The 21,992-nt window shown below is 55.6% G+C and overlaps 2 protein-coding genes across 6 annotated transcripts in view; one reads left to right on the forward strand and one right to left on the reverse strand.

Annotated features, from left to right (window-relative positions):
• JARID2 (jumonji and AT-rich interaction domain containing 2) overlaps window positions 1–8,475 on the forward strand; it is a 248,870-nt gene extending 240,395 nt beyond the window's left edge. For all 5 annotated transcript variants that reach the window (XM_028107343.2, XM_028107346.2, XM_028107345.2 and 2 more), the window contains 4 exons: window positions 456–586; window positions 1,172–1,355; window positions 3,361–3,468; window positions 6,518–8,475. In XM_028107343.2, coding sequence (XP_027963144.1) covers window positions 456–586; window positions 1,172–1,355; window positions 3,361–3,468; window positions 6,518–6,700 — 606 coding nt within the window. In that variant the 3' untranslated portion in view covers window positions 6,701–8,475. The remainder of the gene's footprint in view (window positions 1–455; window positions 587–1,171; window positions 1,356–3,360; window positions 3,469–6,517) is intronic.
• A 572-nt stretch (window positions 8,476–9,047) lies between these two features.
• DTNBP1 (dystrobrevin binding protein 1) overlaps window positions 9,048–21,992 on the reverse strand; it is a 121,750-nt gene continuing 108,805 nt past the window's right edge. Inside the window, exons 8-10 of the mRNA XM_028107443.2 lie at window positions 18,681–18,836; window positions 10,299–10,442; window positions 9,048–9,387 (exon numbers count right to left, since the gene is read on the reverse strand). Of these exons, the coding sequence (XP_027963244.1) occupies window positions 9,170–9,387; window positions 10,299–10,442; window positions 18,681–18,836 (518 nt within the window). The 3' untranslated portion in view covers window positions 9,048–9,169. The remainder of the gene's footprint in view (window positions 9,388–10,298; window positions 10,443–18,680; window positions 18,837–21,992) is intronic.

Below are 21,992 nucleotides of genomic sequence, written 5' to 3' on the forward strand. Positions count from 1 at the left end.
GCTGACCGAGCCCCCTGCGCACGCTGCTGCGTCACTGTGCGTGGACCGTGCGGGCGTGCACACCGGCCAGGGAAGGGGGAGCTAGCTGCAGAGGATGCCTTTGAGACCTTTAATCGGTAGCTGGGGGGGTTCCTCTAGTAGAGGGGAGTGAGTATCGTGAACGATTTTGAGTTCTGTTAGTGACCCACACACAGTATTGGGAAGACGGTAGAAAAGGAGTTTAAGGTCAAACTTAAAATGGGTAGAAAATCACCCATTTTAAAGCGGTGGCATGCATTTGTGGGGGGCGCGCCCCCAGCGAGGACTTTTCCTGCTCTCTGCGGCCGTTCCCCCGGGGCGGGCGGATGGACGAGATTGTCGCAGGACTTTCAGTTGCTTTGAATCCACCTGGAATTCAGAGTTTGGGAATTCAGATAGCCCACGCGTCCCCTGAAGGGCTGTGTCGCCTCTTGCAGGAAATGAAGCGTCGCCATATAGCTAAGCCATTCTCCATGGAGAAGTTACTCTACCAGATTGCACAAGCGGAAGCGAAAAAGGAAAACGGCCCCACTCTCAGTACCATCTCCGCCCTTCTGGATGAGCTCAGGTAACTCGGGGTCTGGCTTCCGGGAGTCCCTGAGGGGGGGGGCGGGGGCGGTGCGCCCGAGGGCTGCAGAGGGAGGCGGGTCCCACGCGGGGATCCGTGGCCGCCGGGGCGGGGGGGGGGGGCGGCGGTAGGCTTTGGGAGCGTGGTGGGTTCTCTTTCCTCTGCCCTTTCCGTCCCGAGGCTTGATGTTGGGGTCGGAACGGGCTGGCGTGCAGCTGCGGGAGCTTAGTCCGCGGTGGGAAGGGGCGGAGGCGGGCCCTGGGCAGATTGCCCGGGTCCCGGTAGTGTGCGGCCCTGGAGAGATGCGACCCGGGCCTCGAGATGCCGCCACGTCCGGTGCCCCCCACTCGCCGTCCCCACCCCCCTGCAGGCGACCTGGCGTCGGGTCTGGCTGGCCACCTCTGCTAATGCGCGGCCTTCCCCCGGCTCCGGTCCTCGGAGCCCCTGTGGTAGACGCGGCTCTAGTGCTCTGCCTCCCCTGGAAGCCCCTTCCTGGCCTCCCCACGGGGCTCCCGGAGCCCTGCGCCCTCGGGTGCGGCCTGCGCCGCGGCGCCCTGACGCCCCGCCCCCGCTCTGTGCGCGCAGGGATACGGAGCTGCGGCAGCGGCGGCAGCTGTTCGAGGCCGGCCTCCACTCGTCCGCCCGCTACGGCAGCCACGATGGCAACGGCGCCATGGCGGATGGCAAGAAAAAGCCTCGAAAGTGGCTACAGTTGGAGACGTCGGAGAGGAGGTGTCAGGTCTGCCAGCACCTGTGCTACCTGTCCATGGTGAGCCCGGGGGAGGCCTGGACACGGGGGTCGGGTCAGGGGCTCGGTCCCCGCCCTGCTCCCTCCGCCCCTGCCCGTCCCGCCCCAGCTGCTGCTCGGGAGGGCTCGTGGGTCCCGTCCGGCCTCGGCTCCTGTCAGGTTCTAGTCTGACGACTCAGGAATGTGTCTGGTGAAAACAGGTTTCTGAGCAGCGCAGCTCCTGGTTTCTGGTGGGAGCCGCTTCTGGGCTGACGACGGCAGGCCCTTTGGGCTCCTCTGCCCCCTCCCCCAGCCCGCCCTGGGACCTCAGGTGCCGCCCGAAAGGCCCTGTGTCCGCAGGGTTAGGACTAGTGGCCGGGGCGGGGCTGGGACGGCCGCGTGCACAGCAACCACACCGCCCGTCTTACCTCCGGGGGCTTCCCGACTTAAGGTGGCTGCTCTTCCGATTTTTCTGCTTTACGATGGCCCCAGAGTGGTACGCACGCACTAGAAACTGGACTCCAGTTTTTAGTTTTGAGGCCTCCTCCCCCCTAGCCGTGCCATCCCGTGTGAGGCGTGGGCCGGTGGTGGCCGCGGCGCGTGCTCCGACCACCACTGTCCTCCGGGCCCGTGCAGCATCCGGGAGACTGGGACACGCCGGGCCCTGTGCAACCGCAGGCTCCTGTGCGGGACCGAGCGCGTGCGGGGTAGGCCAGGCCGAGCCGCGGCGTCCGGGCGGCGGGCGCGTTACGTGCATTTTCCGCCTGAGGATGTTTTGAACTCGGTGGGTTTATCAGGATGTGATCCTCTCGTGAGTCCAGGAAGATCTGTATTTTCTTCTGTCTGGTCCGTCTTTTCCAAGGTACTTCTAGAAAGATAAAATCTAGGGCCGTGGTCTCTTAGAGAAAGTGCTAAAAGCATGTCCCCAGATCTTAGAACTGTTGGGTGAGCGGCACTTGGGAAAGCCGCGGAGCCCCGAGCGCATCCTGTTGTGTGGGCCGGAGCCGCTCCTGTGGGAGACAGTCCCGTTATTTCCCACGAGCCCCGGTGGCGCGGTCACGACCTCCGCGTGGGGGCCCCGGCTGGTTCCCGTGGGTTTGTGCTCAGGCCGTCATGCAGACGGGCGGGCCCTGAGAGAGATCACCAGGCATTTCCTAGCAGCCCCAGTGTTTTTCCAAGAAAGCATAGATCCACGTGAATTTGTACGTAAAAACAGGTTTTATTTTACAATTTTCGTTGCTTGGATGAGTCCTAAGCTTTGTGTTTTTGTTTACGGTTTCCTCTTTTTGTCTATTTCTGTGCTTGGCCCGAGTGTCTTCAAAAGGTGAGGGCTTTCTTCCTGTGTTAGGTCCTCCCTCCCCCAGCTCGTCGTACAGCTGCTTCCCCTGCATCTTTATGAAAAGGCCGGTCAGCCTCTTGCATGTCCTGTGTTAAGACAGCATTTTCCCTTTCTCCGCGCAGGAGAGCACGACTGGGGGCCAGGACCCCCCACACCACCCCTGCTGGCCGTCCGGGCTCCCGTGGGCCCCGGGCACGCGCTTCCACGCCGCGGGCGGCTTCCGCGCACGTCTGGGCCGCAGATCGCGCGGAACGGGTGGTTGGAGTGTCGGGGGGCAGCCCCTGGGTGACCAGCGGAGCTGATGGGGCACCGAGCAGCAGGGGGAGAACGTGCGGGGGCGTCCCTGCACAGCCGCTCCGGACCCACGCTGCCACCTCGTGTCCCGCCCCGGTTTGTGTAGTCGCCGTCCCGGAAGCCCCAGAAGCTGAGCGCTCAGACAGGCCTCGCGTTCTCCTCGGGTCTCCTCCGGCCTGTGGGCAGCAGAAACCCAGCGGGTCGTGAGGCCCTCACGCCCGTAGGTGCACCTCTGAGATGGGCATTTATTCGCTTCCTGGTTGAAAGTGCTGCTCCGGGTGCCTGTTTCCGGCTTTTCGTTGTTGCCCGATAGTTTCACGGCCTGGGCGCCCCCTCGGCCTGGGCCACAGCGCGGGGCCGCGCCGCGGCAGAGCTCCGACGCCCCGGCCCTCAGGACCGGCGCTCTTCCCGCAGGTCGTGCAGGAGAACGAGAACGTGGTGTTCTGCCTGGAGTGCGCCCTGCGCCACGTGGAGAAGCAGAAGTCCTGTCGAGGGCTGAAGCTGATGTACCGCTACGATGAGGTCAGTGCGCGCCGCGGGCTCGCCTTGGGGCTCTGGTGTTCGGGGCGGGGCCTGCGGCCATGGCGACTGTCCCCTGCTCTCCTGGGGTGCGACGCACTCGCCGCGCGGCCCGACTCCCGGATGGAGAGCAGCGCTGGTCCAGCTTGTGGCTGACCTGACCTGGAGGATCCCGGGGACTAAAATCAGAAATGTCTTTACTTTTACAGACTTCCGTTCGTTCTGGGTGTCTTCTTCCTGGTAACGGTAGCTCTGTAGCCGGGAGCCCGCTGCCCACCTGCCCCGCGTGGGGACCTGGCCCAGCCCCGCACAGCATCTCGGCGGTGGTGGCTGCTGGGGCCTCCGCTCACCCTGGTGGGCTGGGCTAAGGCAATGAGGGACAGTGTGCCGTCCCCCACGGCAGAGGCTGGGGTGCAGATCTGGGGGGTGGGGGGGACGGGGGCCACCTGAGCACGTCCATCACCGGTTGTGATGCACGGGTTGGGGGGGGCCGTGGCTCAGAGCCAAGTCTCCGGTCTTGGTTTTGTGAGAAAAGCCAGATTTTAGGGCTCTGGGGACAGGGCCACCTTCCCTCGCTGCAGCCCCGCGGAGCCCCTGAGACCCAAGGGAATGAGCCCTGTCCTTCTTTCGGCTCCGTGCCCCTCCCCCACAGCGTGTGGCCTGCAGGGCAGGTTCGGCGGGCTCCGCGCGGGCCACTCCCCTGCGTCGGTCATGCCCCTGCCCTGGGAATGAGCCTGTGCCCCGGGGGGTCGGGGGGTGGGGGGGTGGGGAGTGCTTCGCGGGGCCGCCTGCCTTCCTGCCTTGTGTGGATCGCAGACTGCACCGGCCTCTTCTATCCCACCTCCAGTTGAGAACTGGGGTGCGCCCCCAGCAGGGCACGAGGCCAAGGGCCAGCGCTGGCAGCTGGCCGCTGGCTTTGTCCTCCTCAGGGGCCTCGGGACACTCGGGGCCTTTTTCCTTCGGCATCCAACTCCACAAGTCTCTGCTGTGCTTTTGTGTCCCCTGTGGTCCTTCCCTCCGTCCCTTGCCCTGGTCCTGCGAGAGCTGCCCGTTGTCCTTGGGGGCGGACGCCATCGGCAGCCCCGGCTCTGTGGCTCCGTTGTGGCCACAGATGGCAGCGCTTCCCGGGGCTGTCCCTGCACAGGCGGCAGGCCCACGCCTCCGCATCCCACCCTGCAGCCTCCCAGGGTGCGCGGCCCTGCTCCTCGAGGACGCACTGCTCACACCGTGACGGCCCCAGAGCCCTTCCCGGGGGCCACTTTTCCAACAGCAGTGGTGCTGTGTCACCTGTCCTGGGCAGCACACACCTGTTCTCCAGGCCCTCACGCTATGTCCTTGGGGGGGGGGGTCCTCCTCCCACAGACGCTCTCCGCGCGGAGCCTCTGTCCTGTGCTGCGGGGCTGCTTCTGTGGGAGGTGACTGTCCTCACAACCCACGCAGCGGAGCCCCAGGCGGGACTTGGGGGGGATGGTGCGTCCGCGGGGCTCAGGTTGTGGGCCGGGGTGGCGGGGAAGCCTTCGGCTAATGGGATAGAAAAGCTGAAAATAGACGTGGGTCTCGTTTTTACAGTGGGAGCTTGAAGGCAGCAGGTGCTTTGGCCTCCCTGGTGCTTCGCGTCGGCAGCAGATGCCGAGCCCCAGCCCGTTAGCTCGCGGGGCGCTGCCACTTGGCCGTGAGGCTCTCCAGAATGTGGGGTTCGCCCATTTCCGCCCGTCTTGGGTAGCCAGGTGTTGTGTGGGACCAGAATACCGGACAGAGAATCACGTCTGTGCGGGTCCTTCTTGGGGCTTTAATCTGTGGTTTTGATGAGTAAGAAGGGCATTCGAAGCCGCCTCCTTTGCTGGTGGCCTCATCTTAGTAAGTCTGAATCCGTTACTTCTCGGGTTGGGGTGTGTGGTGTGTGCGCGTGTACGTTCATTCCTTGGGGAACGGCTCACTCTGGGTTGGGTATTAGAAATGGCTTGTGAGGACCCTGCAGGTCCCGCAAGGCCCCATCAGGCCTCCTGGGCTGCCTGAGGGGAGCCGCCCAGCCTCCCTGACAGCTGTCTGGTGGGATGCAGGGAGGGCGCTGCCCGGCCCCGTGCTGCCAGGAGGCTTTGGCCACTTGGAACCAGGTTTTAAAGAAGCTCCTCTGTTTACCCTCAGTTAGCAGGTTTGCCATAAAGTGCTTTTAAAAATGGGCAGAAATGGTGCTTTCATACATGGGCGGCCCTGCTCCTTCCAGGGTGCTTTTCACTTTCTTTCCAGATGGTTTTCACTTCCCCTTTGAGACCTTCCACCCCTGTGATGAGAGCCTCCTGGTGCCGGAGGGCTGGCCTGGGACGCGGCTGACCCCGGGACCTTTGAGTAAAGGAAAGGCCTCTGCCGCCCCTGTGTCCACATGGTTTCCTTCATCCCTGGTCCAGGGCAGGAGCTCGTGACATGCCGGCCAGGCCACCTGCCATTTTGACAGTTTGGCGCACGGTTTTACAAAACTGGATGGTTTGGAGTTGTGTGGATGTTGTGCACATTCTTGAGGCCAGCACCTGGGTGAACGGGCTGCCCTTGCTGGGGAGGGAGTACCAGCGGTATCAATGAGCAGACCCGCTGAAGGGAGGCTCGAGCGTTAGGGTCGCTGGAGCAACACCCCCCCCCCCCCCCATGCCCGGTGCAGGCGGGGCGGGGCTCTCCCGCGGCCCTGGTCTGTCTGTGCTGAGCCTGGCTCACAGGGCCCACAGCGCCCGCTGTTGTCCGCGCTTGTGCAGGCGGCTGTGGCTCGGCGGCGAGGGGGCCGCCGTCCTCCCTGCGGTCTGCAGTCACGGGACTTCACGGATGTTAAGCTGCCAGGGAGGGGGCCTCGCTGTCCCGGAGTGATGTTCTCATTGGTTCTCGGGCCACTGCTGCTTGGAAGGGCCCGGGGAGCCGTCCGGGGCCGGGAAGCACGCTCGGAGGGGCCCCTCGGCCGTCCCAGGCTCGCTGTGTGACGGGGAGTCGGCACCAAGCACCCCCTGGGCGGTTCTGGGACTGTGCTCTTCTGGTTTCTTAATTCTCTCTCCCTTTCGACCCGGAACAGGAACAGATCATCAGTCTGGTCAATCAGATCTGTGGCAAAGTATCTGGTAAGAACGGCAGCATTGAGAACTGTCTCAGTAAACCTACACCAAAAAGAGGGCCCCGCAAGAGAGCGACCGTGGACGTGCCGCCATCCCGGCTTTCATCCTCCAGTTCATCCAAAAGTGCTTCGAGCTCGTCGTGAAGATGCCAACACCCGTGTTGATTGATATATATTTTTTTGTAATTATTATATTCTAGTTTGGAGTACTTGCTGTAGGATTCAAGCTGTCTTTGCACTAGCTCTAAAGAAGATTTTCTTCTGGTTTTAGAGAACTAATTTTGTTTTAGCATTAAACTGTTGAACTTTTTTTTGTACTTAGAATACCTAGATACTGCAGTCAGATTTTTGAAACTGCCGTATATTCACTGTTTTAAAAACCCTTGAGGGGCTGTATTAATTTGTATTGCCCCTGTGGCTGAAAAAAAGCCTTTTCGGTTTTTTGTTTTGTTTTTTTGTTTTGTTTTGTTTTCTTTGGTAACTTGGGGAAAAAAAGGCTTTTTAACCCATTTTTGAAGAGGGTGAAGTTTGGAGAACAAATTTTAAAACCATTAGTCATGTGAGCAGATTTTTCTAGAGAGGAAAAGGGATAGGAGACACACACACACACACACACACACACAAAACTTGAAAAGAAATGGCTTTACTCTGGCTGTCTTTTCTTCTGTCATGTGCAAAATGAGTTTGTAGTTTTTTAAAACCGGAGAACCCCCATGTTGTGTCTTGGGGCGGTCATGGCAGCTGAAGGCGGACGGAGTTTCCTAACCCGAGGCAAAAACGCGAAGAGGAGCGCCGAGGTTCTCTTTACCAGCACATCACTATGCATCTGTTTTTGGGAAAGAGGAGAGCGAGACACGACTGCCTGCCTTGGAGGGGTCACGTGAGGGACACCTGTGCCTGATTTCATTAGGAAATCCATTCTGTTATTTTTTGGTGCTGTTGGCTACTTTATCAAAAACCCTTCAATAGCATCCTTAAGAAAAACAAAAAAAGGAAAAAAAAAAGTGATTGAAGCCGTAAGTGCTTCTTTGTCCTAGATGTGCAATCTTTCTAACATTCCGTCTCCATCTCACTGCTTGTTCCCCACCTTCACGCGTCAGCATTAATCTCTCTCTTTGGTTCGTCTCGTTGACGGTCACACTTAATGCCACTAGGAGGTCTGCAGTTCTGTTTGAATGTGAAAATGCATTTGCGCTCATCTTGTCTATTTTTTCTCTTCATGTTGTAACAAAAAGAAAAAAAGAAAAAAAAAATCCCATCCCTTTTGTACATACGCCTGTAAATTGTTTTAAATACTTGAGCCTTTTTCTCGGTGGGGGGGGTGGGGAGGGCGCGAAGACAAGATGAAGAAAAGCCTTACGTTTCCGTTTCTTCATCGGGTGGATTGGATGCTTACAGGGTTTTTCTTGTAACATTTATAAGTGCTGCTTACATCACTGAACAACAACAACAAAATAATAATGGAGTAGCTGTTGCCCTTCTCCGGTTGTGTGTACAGTATGTGTGGAATAAAAAAGGGAACTGTTTTCACAAGCTGTTCTTTGTTTCGTAATTGGACCCACCGAGCCCGTAGCTGCCCCTGTTGCACTGAGCTTGTCAGCGGGACTGTCAGGAGCGTCCTGTGCTACACTTTGTTGGTTGTTGTTGCAGAAGACTGAACTGTTTTTGGAATATTTAACAATTACATAAACAGTCAAGTGTTTTCCAATGTGGTTGTCCGGTTTTTATGGCCTTGCTGTGTACTTTCCCTCTTTTTGACAGTAAACTCTGCCTCTGGCTTACAGTTTGACATTTAATTTATTAGCGCTGCTCTGCACCCTCCCGCGGGAGGGAGGACTTCATGTTGTTTATTGCCAGTTTTTTGTTTACTTTTCAGGTTTGTACTACAAGGTTTAATAATAAAAACAAAGTTTTTTGGATATTTGTCTGTCTGGTGGAAGATGAGTGAATGAAACGAGCTCGTGCTCGTCTGGTCACCCCCCCTTCCCCCCCCCCCCCGCCCCCCAGCCAGGGAGCCGAGGCTCCAACTGCTGGTGGCTGCCCCCGCCCCCCCCCCCCCCCCGCCCGGAGCGGGTCCCCCGTGGCTGCTGTGACCTCTTCCTTGCCGAGCAGCCGGCCAGGCCAGGCCAGGCCAGGCGCGCTGCTGAAGGGAGCCCCGCTGGGTGGCCGGCTTCTTGACAGGAGGAGGAACAGAGAAGTGATCTGGATGTTGGAGCCTTCTCCTCTGGGCGCAGGTGTGTGTGCTCATGTTAAAGTAGGGACAGTTGTAGGGTGTTGATTTTTGTCCTCACAGAGGGAAGGAAACCCAAGCGGACTCGGGCTTCACTGTGGAGGACGCAGACTTAAGTCTCTCCAAAGGGCTTCCTCCTCCGCGCTGGGCCGAGCCAGGGACGTAGGGTTCCTGTCCCAGCCCTGCCGGACGCAGGCCCCTCCGCGGTCCGTGGGGCCCCGAGCCGCCCTCCCTGCCCCAAGGCCTGAAGGACGGATCTGGTTAGAAGCCCTTCCGTACGCACTTTATTGTCAGCTGTTCTTAGTTTCTCACACGTTACTGGCAAACTGGGTAAGAACCACCCGCCTGCACAGTGAGGGCACAGACGGCAGGAGCGTGCAGACCTAGGAGTCGCTGTCGTCCGTGTGTAACGTGGCGAGGGCTGTGTCCACCTCCACGCCCTCTTCGTCAGACTGGACAATGGGGGACTCGCCACGGTCGTGGGGGGCTGGGGCAGCCAGCTCGGGGCAGACGGATGGCGAGGAAGGCCGCGCAACTTGGGATTCAGCGGCCCTTGGGACCTGGAGAGTGATGTCGTGCCGACCAACCCCCGAGGCGGGCCCTGCGAAGTGGAGAGAAATGGCCATGGAGACAGTGCAGTTAAGAAGTACCGTGGACGGCCATCCGAACGCACACGCAGTCCGGGCGGCCCCGGTCCTGGCAGCGCCAGGGCCCCGAGCTAAGCCTGCCTTCCACACCAGCAAAGCACGGGGCTAAAGGCACAGGCGGCATTTCTTCACGTCGCAGCCCGTGTAACCACCATAATCTGGGTTTCCGTATATCCCTGGGAGGAAAACCCCGGGGAATCAACGCTAAGAGAAAACCTCCCTGGCCTAAAAAGGCCCGAAAGGAGGCAGAGTCACGTGCAGCTGGCCAAGACACGGCTTGCGTCCTCCTGACTCCGGGGGAAAGGGGCCAGCACTCCCGCCCTTCCCAGCAGCCTTGGCGCCTGGGGAACAGTGCTGCCTCGTGGTGAAGTTAAAGGGAGCACCCACTAATGAGAAGGCTGGGGTTTCGAGGGGGGGCCCCGGGCCTGAGGGACGGTGTCACGCTGAGCCCGGCTCTAGGGTCTAGGGCTGGGGCCTCGGAGGACCGTCTGGCCCACTTCCGTGACACCCAGTTCGGGGAAGGCAGGACGTGGGTGGAGGACGAGTGCCCGGGGGCTGCAGCACCACCCAAACCAGAGCCCCAGGCGGAGCAAGAGCTCCAGGAAGCACGTGCAGAGGGCGGGAGGGGCGGAAGCCCCGGCTCCGTCTAACGGCCCGACTCCCACAGCCTTCCGAGCCCCGCTGCGGCCCACTGGCCCGAGGGGGTGTGGGGCTGCGGTCACAGTCTCGGCCAGGCGGCTGACGGGGCAGCGGGACAAGCAGCTGAGCTCAAGGACCGGCACGGGCTGACCACAGTCCTCGGAGGGCTGCCCTCCGGAGGGAGCGGGCGTGAGTGTGACAGTGTGTGCGAGCTGGTCACCCCCACCTGAGACCGGAGACAGTGCCGTGTTGTCTTCGCCGCCGGAATTCAGGAAGACGTCCAGGGCCTCCTGGTCAGAGATGTCCATCAGATCCATCTGCTCCAGCATGTCGACGTTCACCTCCATGGACGACATGCTGCCCATGGGCTCTGGGAAGACACGGGCGTGAGAGGAAGTGACACCTTCGGTCTGGAATAACTCTTTCAGGGGTGAGCTTTGAGTGCACTAGGCTAACACGCTCGCGAGACAGAAGTTCTCTGCCATCCCAAACCTTCCAAACCAGAGCAAGGACCCCTCCCCGTGAGGCGCTGTGACTCCCTCCTCGCCCAGCCTTGGTGCCCGGGGACCCCTTCCGGCAGCTTCCCTGCTTGCAGGTGCCCCAGACAGCCCGCCCCTGCGTGCAGCCGTCCTCGCTGCCAAGCGGGACCCCGTTCTCGAGAGCCCTCCTGCCGCCACAGCTCTGCCTCCCGCCCGCAGATGCCCCCGAACGTGGTAACCCCGGCTGAAGCTGTCCTTGCCCTGGTGGCCTCTGGTCTCTGCTCGGGACGGCAGACAAGCTTTGGGCAGGGCCTGCAGATTCCCTGCAGCGAAAGCACAGACTACAGGAAAGCCGAGCCGGCCCACGGGCGAGAGGAGACAGAGACCGCGAGTGAGCCTGGGCCCGGGGGGGGATGCGAGCCCCTGGTCTGGAGCCCCGTTCCTACTATTTCCATGGCCCAGAAAACCGCAAGCCCGTTGGCTTCACCATCCCAGGCGTGACGGTGTCCGGCAGAAATGAATTATTTCTGGATGCAGACACACCCTCAGCCCTGGGTCTCCCAGGCACGCAGACACGCAAACTCGGCGCAGCCCAGCGCTTACAGCACGTGGGGCCCCGCCACTCACGGAGAGGGTCAGTAGAAACACACACGGGTAACACCCCCTGCCATTTAATTTAAATGACTAAGTATTTTAATAAACTTAGAGATGGATCAAAAAAACAAAACAAAACGGGTTAAAAGACAAACATTTGAGAAAAGCCAAATAACTTTCAGATAGGAACATTTTAGTCACCAAAATGTAGAACTTTGGGCAGGAGTTAAACGGAAGATGAGTGAGGGCCAAACAAAGTCCACAAGAGCATGCTAGACTGAATCAACTCTCCCCCACATGGCCCAGAAACAGCAGGAAAACGCAGCCCTGACAGTGTTCAGCGTTTGCAAGACCAGACACGCTGGGGAGCAGTGCCAGTCCACGGGGCTGGTGACTTTCCAGACCAGACTCAGGAAGACAGATAAAAGCAATCCTCACCTCCATTAGTGGAGCTGGCGAACGGCAGGGAGAAGGAACAGATGAAAAGCAGGAAATAATCAGTCTGACAGCTTCTCAACAACAGAAGCCAGGAGACCGTGGAGTAAGAAGTTCAAAGAGGTGAGAGGAATGTCATCGCTAAGATTCTAGAACATTAAGTGGCATTTAAGATCAAGGATCAGATACAAGCTCAGTCAGACAAACCTCGCCACGTGAACCTGCTCTGGCCATGGGCACGCAGGGCCGAAGGGGCCGGGCAGCTGGTCACAGCAGTACCCAGTACTAGAGGACTGGGCGCTGGTGACAGGAGCCGCAGGGGGTGTGCGGGGAGCCCATGCGGTGTGAGGCCCTGCTCCAGGGGGAGGGAGGGAGGACCGGATCATCTTGAGGCACGGCACCCTTATCGGTCACCCTAAGATTCGAAGTAAAGAGCACATCACTTCTGTCCCCAAGCTTGAAGGAGCTTACTCAAGCTTAGGTGACCTCCCCGAAACGGCAACATCCAAAGCCACGTGGTCAGCATGGACTCGGCCCGGGTGTGGCCCAGGTCACAGCCCACTGTGCCCACTGGTCAGATGCGGGCCCCGTGGGGGCGCCGGCCGCTCCTTTATGGGTAGGGAGGCCTGTCAGCCCGGCTTTTCTGGCTACTGGCCTTGCTTTGGCTGCAGTTTTCAAAGGTCCAGAGGCTCCCTTTCCTTTCTGTCACATCCTCTTGAAGAGGACAGGGGTAGGACTTCGAGAACAACTGGATTACCAAGCATCGAACAGCACCAAGAAAGACGGTAATGAAGCCACGTATGTCAGTAAGCCCAGGAAATGTAAATGAATCAGATTTGCCAGTTTTGTAACAAGTTATAAGACTGAATTAAAGTGATTAAAATCTACCTATGTTTTGTTCCTAGGAGACACTCCTAAAACATAAGGACATTAAAAAAAAAAACATGAAAAGCTTAAGAAAAATGGAAAGTAGATAAACAACATGAAAGCTGACACAGTAGTTTTAATAGGAAACAAAACACTTTAAGGGAAAGCAAAAATATTGGGGTAAAGTGTAGTACTTAATAAAGGTTCAGTTCGCCAGGAGGACAATTCAGAATTTCCGTGTGATGATATAATTTCTGGCTACGTTTAAAGAATGGCAGACAAGGAAGATCTAAGAAATCCATAATCATGAGGGGAAGGAGAGCTTAATATACTTCTTGGATAATTACATAACCAAACGCTATAAAATTTAGTGATAGGGAATATTTGAACAGCCCAACTTACAAGCCTCTTGCAATGAGTACACACAGAACCCTCTCATTTAGAATCTTGCTCTCAAATACACATGAAACATGCAAACTCTTAATTCTTGAATTAAAAAAAAAAAAATCAAAATCTCGTTCTCTGACAACCACAACGAAGTTCATTAGAAATCAGTAACGGTAACTAGAAACACCTTCACGCATTATTTAAAGACACTTCTGAACATTTCGCAAGTAAGTCATAATGGAAAATCTGAAAAACCCAGGAAGAAACTATTACTTGTCAAAATTTGTAGAATTCTGTTAAAAGGGGTGAACTTTAACCTTGTGAAACATTCATAGCTCTGACTGCCTTATTCAGACAAGAATCCCGAAAATCAAGTGCAGATGATCAACTTAAATTAGACCAAAACCCAAAAAACCACCACTTGAAAATCCCCAGCACTGAGGAAGACAACTTCATGAACTAAAGATTCAATAGAAAACAAAACTAAAAGTTGAGTCTTTGAGAAAACACTTAAAAACGAATGTTCTGGGTAAGATTCATCACGAAGGGCTTAACGGCACAAACGAGCAATTTGAGGGAGGCCAAAGCAAAGGTTGCCCCAAATGCCAGAGACGGAGACGCACACCGCGGGCACCACTGTGCAAACCTATTTGCGAACTACAGACGCAAATCTGTGCTGGGCAGATTCTGTGGAAAACTTTGCTAAACTAGTAAGAAATGAGAAACCTCTGTTAACTATCAAAGGGAAAGCACGGGTAGCTCTTGCCGCAGAGAGGACCGCCCCCCCCCCCCCCCCCGGCCGTGTCCGAGGCATGTTCCCCCAACGCCGGGGAAGAGAAGTGAGGAGAGCTGCTGGGCGTGGGCACAAAGCAGGGCTCCTGGAGGGTGGTGCTCCCTCCGTGTAGGAGCTGAACTCAGCTGCAGCCAGCGTCTGCAGGGTACTTCTCACAGGACCCGGAAATTGGGACACTCCCATGTTTCTACGGAAGGACAAAGGGCCCAGAAGGCCAAGGCAACCGCAAAAGAGCAAGAATGCGCCAACCTGTGCAGGGGTGTGCAGGACTCACTGTGAAACGCTCCTCCACTGAGGCCCCAACACCCTGGACCAGAGGATTCTTTGTCGTGGGGCTGTCCTGTCTACTGGCAGATGGCCAGCAGCATCCGCCCGTCTGTCTGCTAGATACCAGCAGCATGCCCCTGCCCCGAGCGCCCCACCACGGTGCAGACGGGAGACAAAACTGCCCCCACTTGAGAACCGCTGCTTACTGGTATGGCTGGGGCTCCAGGCTAGACACGTGGAAGAACGGGTCGGAGAAGAGGGCCCAGGACAGACCCCCCGTGTACTGCCACAAGACACCCAGCAGCGGCGGGGGAGGAATGCTGGGGCGGAGACAACAGTACCGAAACTGGGTCCTTCCCTCACGATCCGCAGAAAGACCAACTGGTGGTGGATTTAAGAGCCAAGTATGGAATGGAAAACACTGAAACTTTACATATGAAACACAGTAGGATGTTCCTATAACTTGCAGCTCTAGCCAAGTTCTGCTTGTGTGTTACTTGGAGGGAAGGCGTTCCTGAGCGAGACACAAAAGGACGAACCATACACAATAAAATGGGCAAAGCTGATCACATTAAAATAAACACACTGAGCAAAAGCCACTCTAGGATCGACAAGCCATGGGTCAAGTGAAGGTGATGACCTCAGATTATCATCAAAAGGCCAATACCACAGGTATAAGACTATGGACAATCAAGGAAATGCAGATCAAAAAAACCCAAATAAGAGGTCATTTCGTACAGATTGGTAAAAACTTAAATCTCTGGCTCTAACAAGTGTTGACAAAGATGAGTGATCAGAACACGCATATCAGAATACTGCTAGGGATAGTGTAAACGGGTATGGGGATTTTGGCAGGTAATTTGACCATCTAGTAAAAATAAAGATATGCACATCAAATGACTCTGTAATTACTATCCTCGTGATACACCCTAAGGAAACGGTTCTCAAAGCGGGGCCGCCGGGGCCAGCCAGCAGCCTCTAGTGTTCCCTCACCCCAGAGCTGGTCAGAAATGCGAATTCTCAGGCCCCACCCCAAACCTACTAGATCAGAAACCCTGGAGTGGGGCCAGCCCCCATGTGCGCAGCCCTCCTGGTGACGGTGAGGCTGGCTCAAGTTTAAGACCCACGGCCCTAAAGAAACGCTCTTCACATGTACCAAGACACACGGGAATGTCCTTAACGGTGGTGTTTTTAGTGAGAAAGAACTGGAAACAACGAAAACACCCTTAATGGTGGTGTTTTTAGTGAGAAAGAACTGGAAACAACGAAAACACTATCGACACAATGAATAGATTTCCATATATTCATTCAATAGATCTGGAAATTATTTAAGAGTGAAAAGGAACAAACGAGGCTGAAATGAACCGGAATGGACAATGGTCAGAATGCGTGCCCAGAAAGCCAGCACGCAGTGCAGCGCTGATCTGCGTCTGTGCGTGGCCAGAACCGTGAGAGTGGCTGGTCCCTCTGGAGGGGGGCCTTCACTGGTATGGGTGCTGTTAGTTCTTGAGCTGGGTGGTTAGTACATGGGTGTTTTTGTTTTGTTTTGAAAATATACCAATAGTTTATCAAGTCAGTCACAAAAGTCCACTTTCCAAAGTAATGCACTGCAAGAGATGAGTTTTGAAACAGTATATGGGTGTTTATGTTACTCCTTATACCTCTGTGTATGTCTGGAATATTTCATAACATTTCTTAAAATATCTGAAGCAAATCTGGAAAAACATTAAAATGCTAAAACTGGAAGCAGGAGTATGGGACATTTTCAGTTCTTTTCTGGATATTAAAATACTTCCTAATTCAATGAAAGCCAGTAATGGGTCACAGTAAATTTCCAAGTTCTAAATAAAATCCTCACGGGGAGATAATCATACAAAGTTAAACCCATAAACTGATGACTGTGTCTGAGATATTCCTCAAGATCGTATCCTGGGGGGGGCGGGGGGACACTATATGAATTCTAGTTTGGTGCATTTCTATCTATCAATTCTCTTGTAACTTTGCTAGCAATCTTGCCCACACATCCTTTTCTTTCCCAAGCACTGGGTCCATCCTGGAATATCCAAGGGCTGAGTCAGGGCACCTCAGGGCACAGGGGGCACCCCTGGCTCCAGGATTCGACTCTGCTGAGCCCCATAGGGCCCCCTCGGGAGCTGGAGATCCACTGTGGGAACACACAGAGAGCAGGGCGTCTCCAAGGTGATCTGTTCCTTACTAGCTGCACCCTCAACATACCCTGGCTCTCAGCAACGAAGACCACAGAAGCCGGGTCCGGACCGCACTCAGACCCGCTGGGCGCCGGTGGCTCCCAGATCCCCTCCACAGCTTGGCACATCTGGCGGTGCCCTTGTGTCTCCAAGTGCAGGACGCTCCACGCTCTGTGGGGTCTCCAGCCTCACCCTGACCCAGGGTGGCCCGAGGTCCCTTTACCCTTTACTCGGATACTTTTCTGGGTAAAATTTCCCATGCCTTTGTCTTCATTAAAAAACGATGCTTTGGAAAGTGAGAAAAATTCAGACTGCTATTTCTGATTTAGGAGTCCAAAGGAGGTCCAAAGTCCAAAGAAGGAGTCCAAAATACCATGTTCACTATGGAGATTTTTTTTTATCTTGACTGATTCTCCTACGAGAGACCTCCGCACGTTCATCCTTGGGAGAGGCCTGCTCGGGAAGGCAGGCGTGTGCGGCTCGCCAGGCTGGGAAGCCCAAGGGATGGCTCCCAATAGCCCTGTGGAGAGATGCTTGCTATCTGTGAATGTCCTTCCAGCTCTGGCTGCAGCAGAAAGCGAAAAAGCCCAAATCTTCCAATTTTCTTCTTCAGTGCTTTCAAGACCACACAGATTGGCAACGTGTGCCTGACTCCATTTTTTTTTTAACCTTAAAAAAATGAGCCGAACACTTCTTTAAAATTTAAAGAAGCCTCTTGGTTAGGTGTCCAAAACCATAAAAATTCACTTCCTTGTTATTTAATTGATGTCTGTTCACCAAGTGCTGGCCACACACACAGGGCCGCTGTCCCCAGGGGCTCGCCATCCCCAGGAGCAGGGACTTCCGCACCTGTCCTGCTTCCACCACATCGGGCCTCCCCGTGAGAGGCACTTCCTTCCACCTTCTCTCTGCTCCTCTGGGCCTCCATCTGTGCCGAGCGCGCCTCGGGGCTCGGGGCAGGTCTGCTGAGCAAAGGCGCCCGCAGAGTTGGCCGAGGTGGCCGTCCCCTTTGCGGCCCCGCCTCGTCAGGCCCTCCTGGCACAGGAGCGGCTCCGGATGCTCAAGTCCGCAGGCTACGTCTGTAAGGGTGTGCATGTCTGCTATGGCCGGAATGCCTGTAGCCCCCAAATTCCTATGTTGAAGCCCTATCCCCCAAATGTGCCAGTGTCTGGGGCGGGGGGGGGGCCCTTTGGGAGGCGAACAGGCTGAGATGAGGTGGGGAGGGCTGGGCCTCCCCTAAGAGGATTAGTGTCCTCCGCACAGACACGCCCGAGGGGGGCTCTCACTGCCACATGGGGGTGCGATGAGATGCAAGCCCCGGAAGAGGGCTTCTCCCCTGGGAGCCAAACCTGCCGGCACCTTGATCTTGGACTGGAGCCTCCAGAACTGTGGGAAATAAACGCCGGCGGTTTAAGCCGCCCGTGTGCGGGGGTCTGTTACAGGGGCTCACGCTGAGACGGCCGCCTCCTCACCCCACCCCTGCACACGACGGGACCCACATCCTGGCAGCAAACGGGCTGCTCACTCCATAACCAGCACCAAACCCTGGAGCAAAGGCATAGCGTGTGTATTCCGAGGAAACGGGCAGCCTGCCCTTCCTAGATGAAGCCAGACTTTAGGTCGGCGGCGTACAACAGGGAAAGCCCAGTCCGGAGAGACCAAGACGCTCATCTTCAAACCTGTCCGACCCGCCGCAGGAAAGCAGCCTTCGCCACCCAATGCACCTCCAGCACTTTCCGAGGCATTCACATATTACTTCTCATCAGTTTTCTCTGCATTATTTTCCTTCCTCGGTTTTGATTTCTGTAGCCTCTCCTGGGGGAGGCCACAGGATAAAAAGGGAAGGAAGAGTGTGAGGTAACAGAGGTACATCGGGGGGTGAGGCGAGGGGCGGAGGAGCCCGGGAGCCTGAGGGCAGACAGGTCTGGGGACTCGGGGGGGCCCGGAAGGCCTGGCCGTCACTGCTCCCGCCCGAGAGGAATGAAGCTGCCATGGAGGCGCCCGGCTCTCAAAGGTGGGGTGAGGGACGCCGTCCCCGGTGCCTCCCCCGCTCCGCGTGTTCCTGGGAACCATCGAGGTGCAGACAGACATTTATGCATCTAGATGTACCTCACACAACCATTTATAAAGGTAAAGATTTGACACATTCAGCTAGGAAACTGGTGAAACACAGCACAGCGTACATCGTGCCGGTGAGGACGCACCTTTGAACACGCGCCCTTGTAAGGAATTCTTAACACGGGAATAATCCCCGTGCAGTGACCGGACATATGTACGGTGTGACAGTAATTACATACACAGACTGGGAAAGAACCACCCCGAAAATAGTAACAGATTACTCTGTGCTGTAGAATTAAGGGTGTTTGCCTTTTTTTACTTTTTAAAAAAACGTATTTTATGTTTTCTAAGTATCTCCAACTAAAGCCTAGAGCTACAGGAAGATGCAAAAACCACGACAAGACAAGACGTGGCGGGACGCATCCACTCTGAGTTTCGGGGACTGATACCAGAATGGACTGCAGGGGACTGTGCCCCACGGTCTCCGTCCCCCTCCGCCAGCGACCCTCTCCCCCACTTGCCTCTCCTCTCCGCTATCTGCAGGTAACCTGTGGAGAGGTACTGCTCCATGTCCTGCTGGAAGGCCTCCTCGAAAAACTTCTGCCGCTCCTTCAGCTTTGCTTGCTGGGCGTGCTCCATTTCCAGGACCTTCTGGGTGTGCTCGGCATCGAGTTCAGCTAAGGAAACAGAATACTCTGGGTCAGGGTTTGAGAACGGGCGGGGAGACAGGAAATGGGAATACATTCGTACTCCTGCGAGCCTCCAAGCTGAGAGGCCGCCTCCCGTCCCCCAGTCTGGGGCCCTTCTTCTGGCCCCCCGCGTGCCAGCCCCTAGCCGTCCCGTGCCTTTGCCTGTGCTGCCCACCCCCCTCCCTGCCCCCGCCTGCAGTGACCTTCCCAGCACATCTCCCACTTCGTACAGAACGGCCTTCGGGCGGATAGGGGGACAGGGCCCTAGACAGAGGCTGCCCTCTGCCCTCCCCCAGCGTGGAGCCGGGCGCACAGGAAGCGCCCAGTAAGTTAAGGAGCAAGGACGCAGTTGCTGGGGTGCAGTGGCCATGGGGCGTCTGGGCTTCACTGCTCACCAGCCATGCAACCTGCCTGACGTCCGTCAGCCTTCCTGAGCCTTGGGGCCCATCTGAATTTTGGACGGGAATATTAACCCCATCCTGATGCACGACGTCAACAGAACCGTGCTGAAAGAACTTTACGATTAAAGTGAGCAGGGACCCTTCAAGTTCAGGCCGAGTCCGTACGAGCAGGCAAGAGCCGTGAGTACAGTCGGCCCCCGCGGCGGCACACCAGCAAGAACCCCGCACTGGCCTTCTGGGGCCTCACCGTCCTCCGTGCCCCTGTGGAGATACTGGGTCAGGCGTATATCATCGTTTGCCCTGTACGTGGGCCGCGGGTTATGAATTCTCGGGTCCTCTGGGCTTCACACTGCAGTGGGCACCCACTCGATGTGGCCCCCAAGATCCCCGGCCCCCTGGGGCACACACCCCATGTGACCCCCGGACTGTGACTGCATTGGATTTTCTCGCCACAATTAGCTTAGGCCCCATGGCATGGCTGATGTGAAGAAAGAGAGGCCATCCGGGCCAGCCTGCCCTGCCGCACCCCGGCTCTTCAAGGCCCCTGCACTGTTCCTGGACAAAGCGATGTGACCAGGGACATTCTCCCGTGCGGGCTCCGAAGCTCGGGAGCCGGTCGGCAAGGCCCGCAGGCAGTGTGCAGGGATGGAGAGCAGTCCCCGGTGGGGGGTGGGGGCGGCACTAGCACGGAAACAGGAACCTCCTCCTGCAAGCTCCGCCAACAACCTGACCGAGCATGGAAGCGGTTTTCTTCCCCGACTCTCCGGACAGCAGTGTGGCCTGGTCAGCACCGTGCTGTTGGCCTTTGAAGCCCGGGGCCTGGACCGACCACCCTACAGGCTGTGAGCAGAGACACCTGTGCTGGTCTCTTAGGCAGCAACACGGGGACACTGCAAGTAAAATGCATCAGTTCCAGCCCCTGCCCAAATCGGACTAGCGGAAGACTCAAAAAATGACAACTGGAGGTATTTCCCTTATACAAATATTTTGCAACAACTACCTTGTGGCAGACACGACGCTAGGCTGAGTTTGGCAGAACAGAACATGTCCGCTACCTTACTGTCGTGGAATAAACTGAGGGCCCCAAACACTGAAAGATAATTTCACTGAAGACATTATTCCCCACAGTTTACCCTTGGGAAGCGTCACATCTTTGGGGTGTTAGAACTCCTGTAACTCAATAATAAAAAAAAAAAATCCAATTACAAAATGGACAGAGAATCTGAATAAACATTTTTCTTAAGAAGACATACAAATGACCAACAGGTACATGAAAAGATGCTCAAACATTACTAATCATCACGGAAATGCAAACCAAAAGCACAGCGAGAGAGACCATGTCACATCTGTTAGAATGGCCATCACTGGGAAGACACGAGATACCAGATGCTGGTGAGGATGCGGGGAAAGGGGAGCCCCCGTGCACCGTGGGTGGGAAGGCAAGCTGGTGCAGCCGCTGTGGAAAACAGGACGGAGGCTCCTCAAAAAATTAAAAATAGAATCACCCTACGATCCAGCACTCTCACTTCTGGGTTACATATTCAAATGAATGAAAACAGCATATCGGGGCGCCTAGGTGGCTCAGTCGGTTAAGTGACTGCCTTCGGCTCAGGTCATGATCCTGGAGTCCCGGGATCGAGTCCTGCATCGGGCTCCCTGCTCAGCAGGGAGTCTGCTTCTCCCTCTGACCCTCTTCCCTCTCGTGCTATCTCTCATTCTCTCTCTCTCAAAAAAATAAAAAAATCTTTAAAAAAAAAAAAGAAAAAGAAAACAGCATATCGAAAAGGTATCTGCACTCGAGCATTATTCATGATAGCCAAGATATGGGAAGAACCTAAGTGTCTGTCAGGAATGAATGGATGTGGGGTGGTGTGTGTGTGTGTGTGTGTGTCCAGCCACAGGCATACCAACGGAATACGACTCATTCATGAGGAAGAAGGAAATCCTGTCATTTGTGACACTACGGACAGTTTGACAAGTCGGACAAAGAGAGACAAATCCTGCACGCTACTTAGATGTGGACTCTAGTGGAAACAGAGAGTAGAATGGTGGTTACCAGAGACTGGGCGGTGGGGGAAGTGGGGAGATGTGGGTCAAAGGGTACAAACTTGTAGTTAGAAGAGGTCTCATGTAAAACACTGTGGTTACAGTCAACAGTACTCATATATACTTCAGCATTGCTAAGAATCTAGATCCTAAGTGTTCTCACCACAAAAAGGAAATGATAATTTTTTGAGGTAATGGAGGTGTTAGCGGATGCTACAGTGGTAATCAGACTGCAGTATATGCTTGCATTAAATCAACACGTACACCTTAAACTTCCACAATGTTATATGTCAGTTATATATCAATAAAAAATTCTTGGGGTGTTACCAAGTGATTTTTTTTTTTTAAAGTAGGCTCCATGCCCAGTGTGGAACTCATGACCCTGAGATCAAGAGTTGGATGCCCAAGTGACTGAGCCACCCAGATGCCCCTGCAGTGATTTTTAACAACAAAAATACCTAAAACTTCTAGTGAACAATGGTCTACAAGGCCCAATGTGCTCTGCCTTAGTCAGTCTCTTCACCAATATTCAACACATTTCACAAATGCTGAGAACATAATCCTATATGCATGATATACCTTAAAAATTCAATAATGGAATATGGTTTTTTTAAAAAGATTTTTATTTATTTGAGACAGAGAGTGAGAGAGAGCGAGCATGAGCAGGGTGAGTGGCAGAGGGAGAAGCAGACTCCCC

This window comes from Eumetopias jubatus, unplaced genomic scaffold (assembly GCF_037043125.1).
Source record: "Eumetopias jubatus isolate StellerSeaLion01/CBP00866 unplaced genomic scaffold, mEumJub1_p1.0 scaffold_6, whole genome shotgun sequence".
Classification (NCBI taxonomy): Eukaryota; Metazoa; Chordata; class Mammalia; order Carnivora; family Otariidae; genus Eumetopias; species Eumetopias jubatus.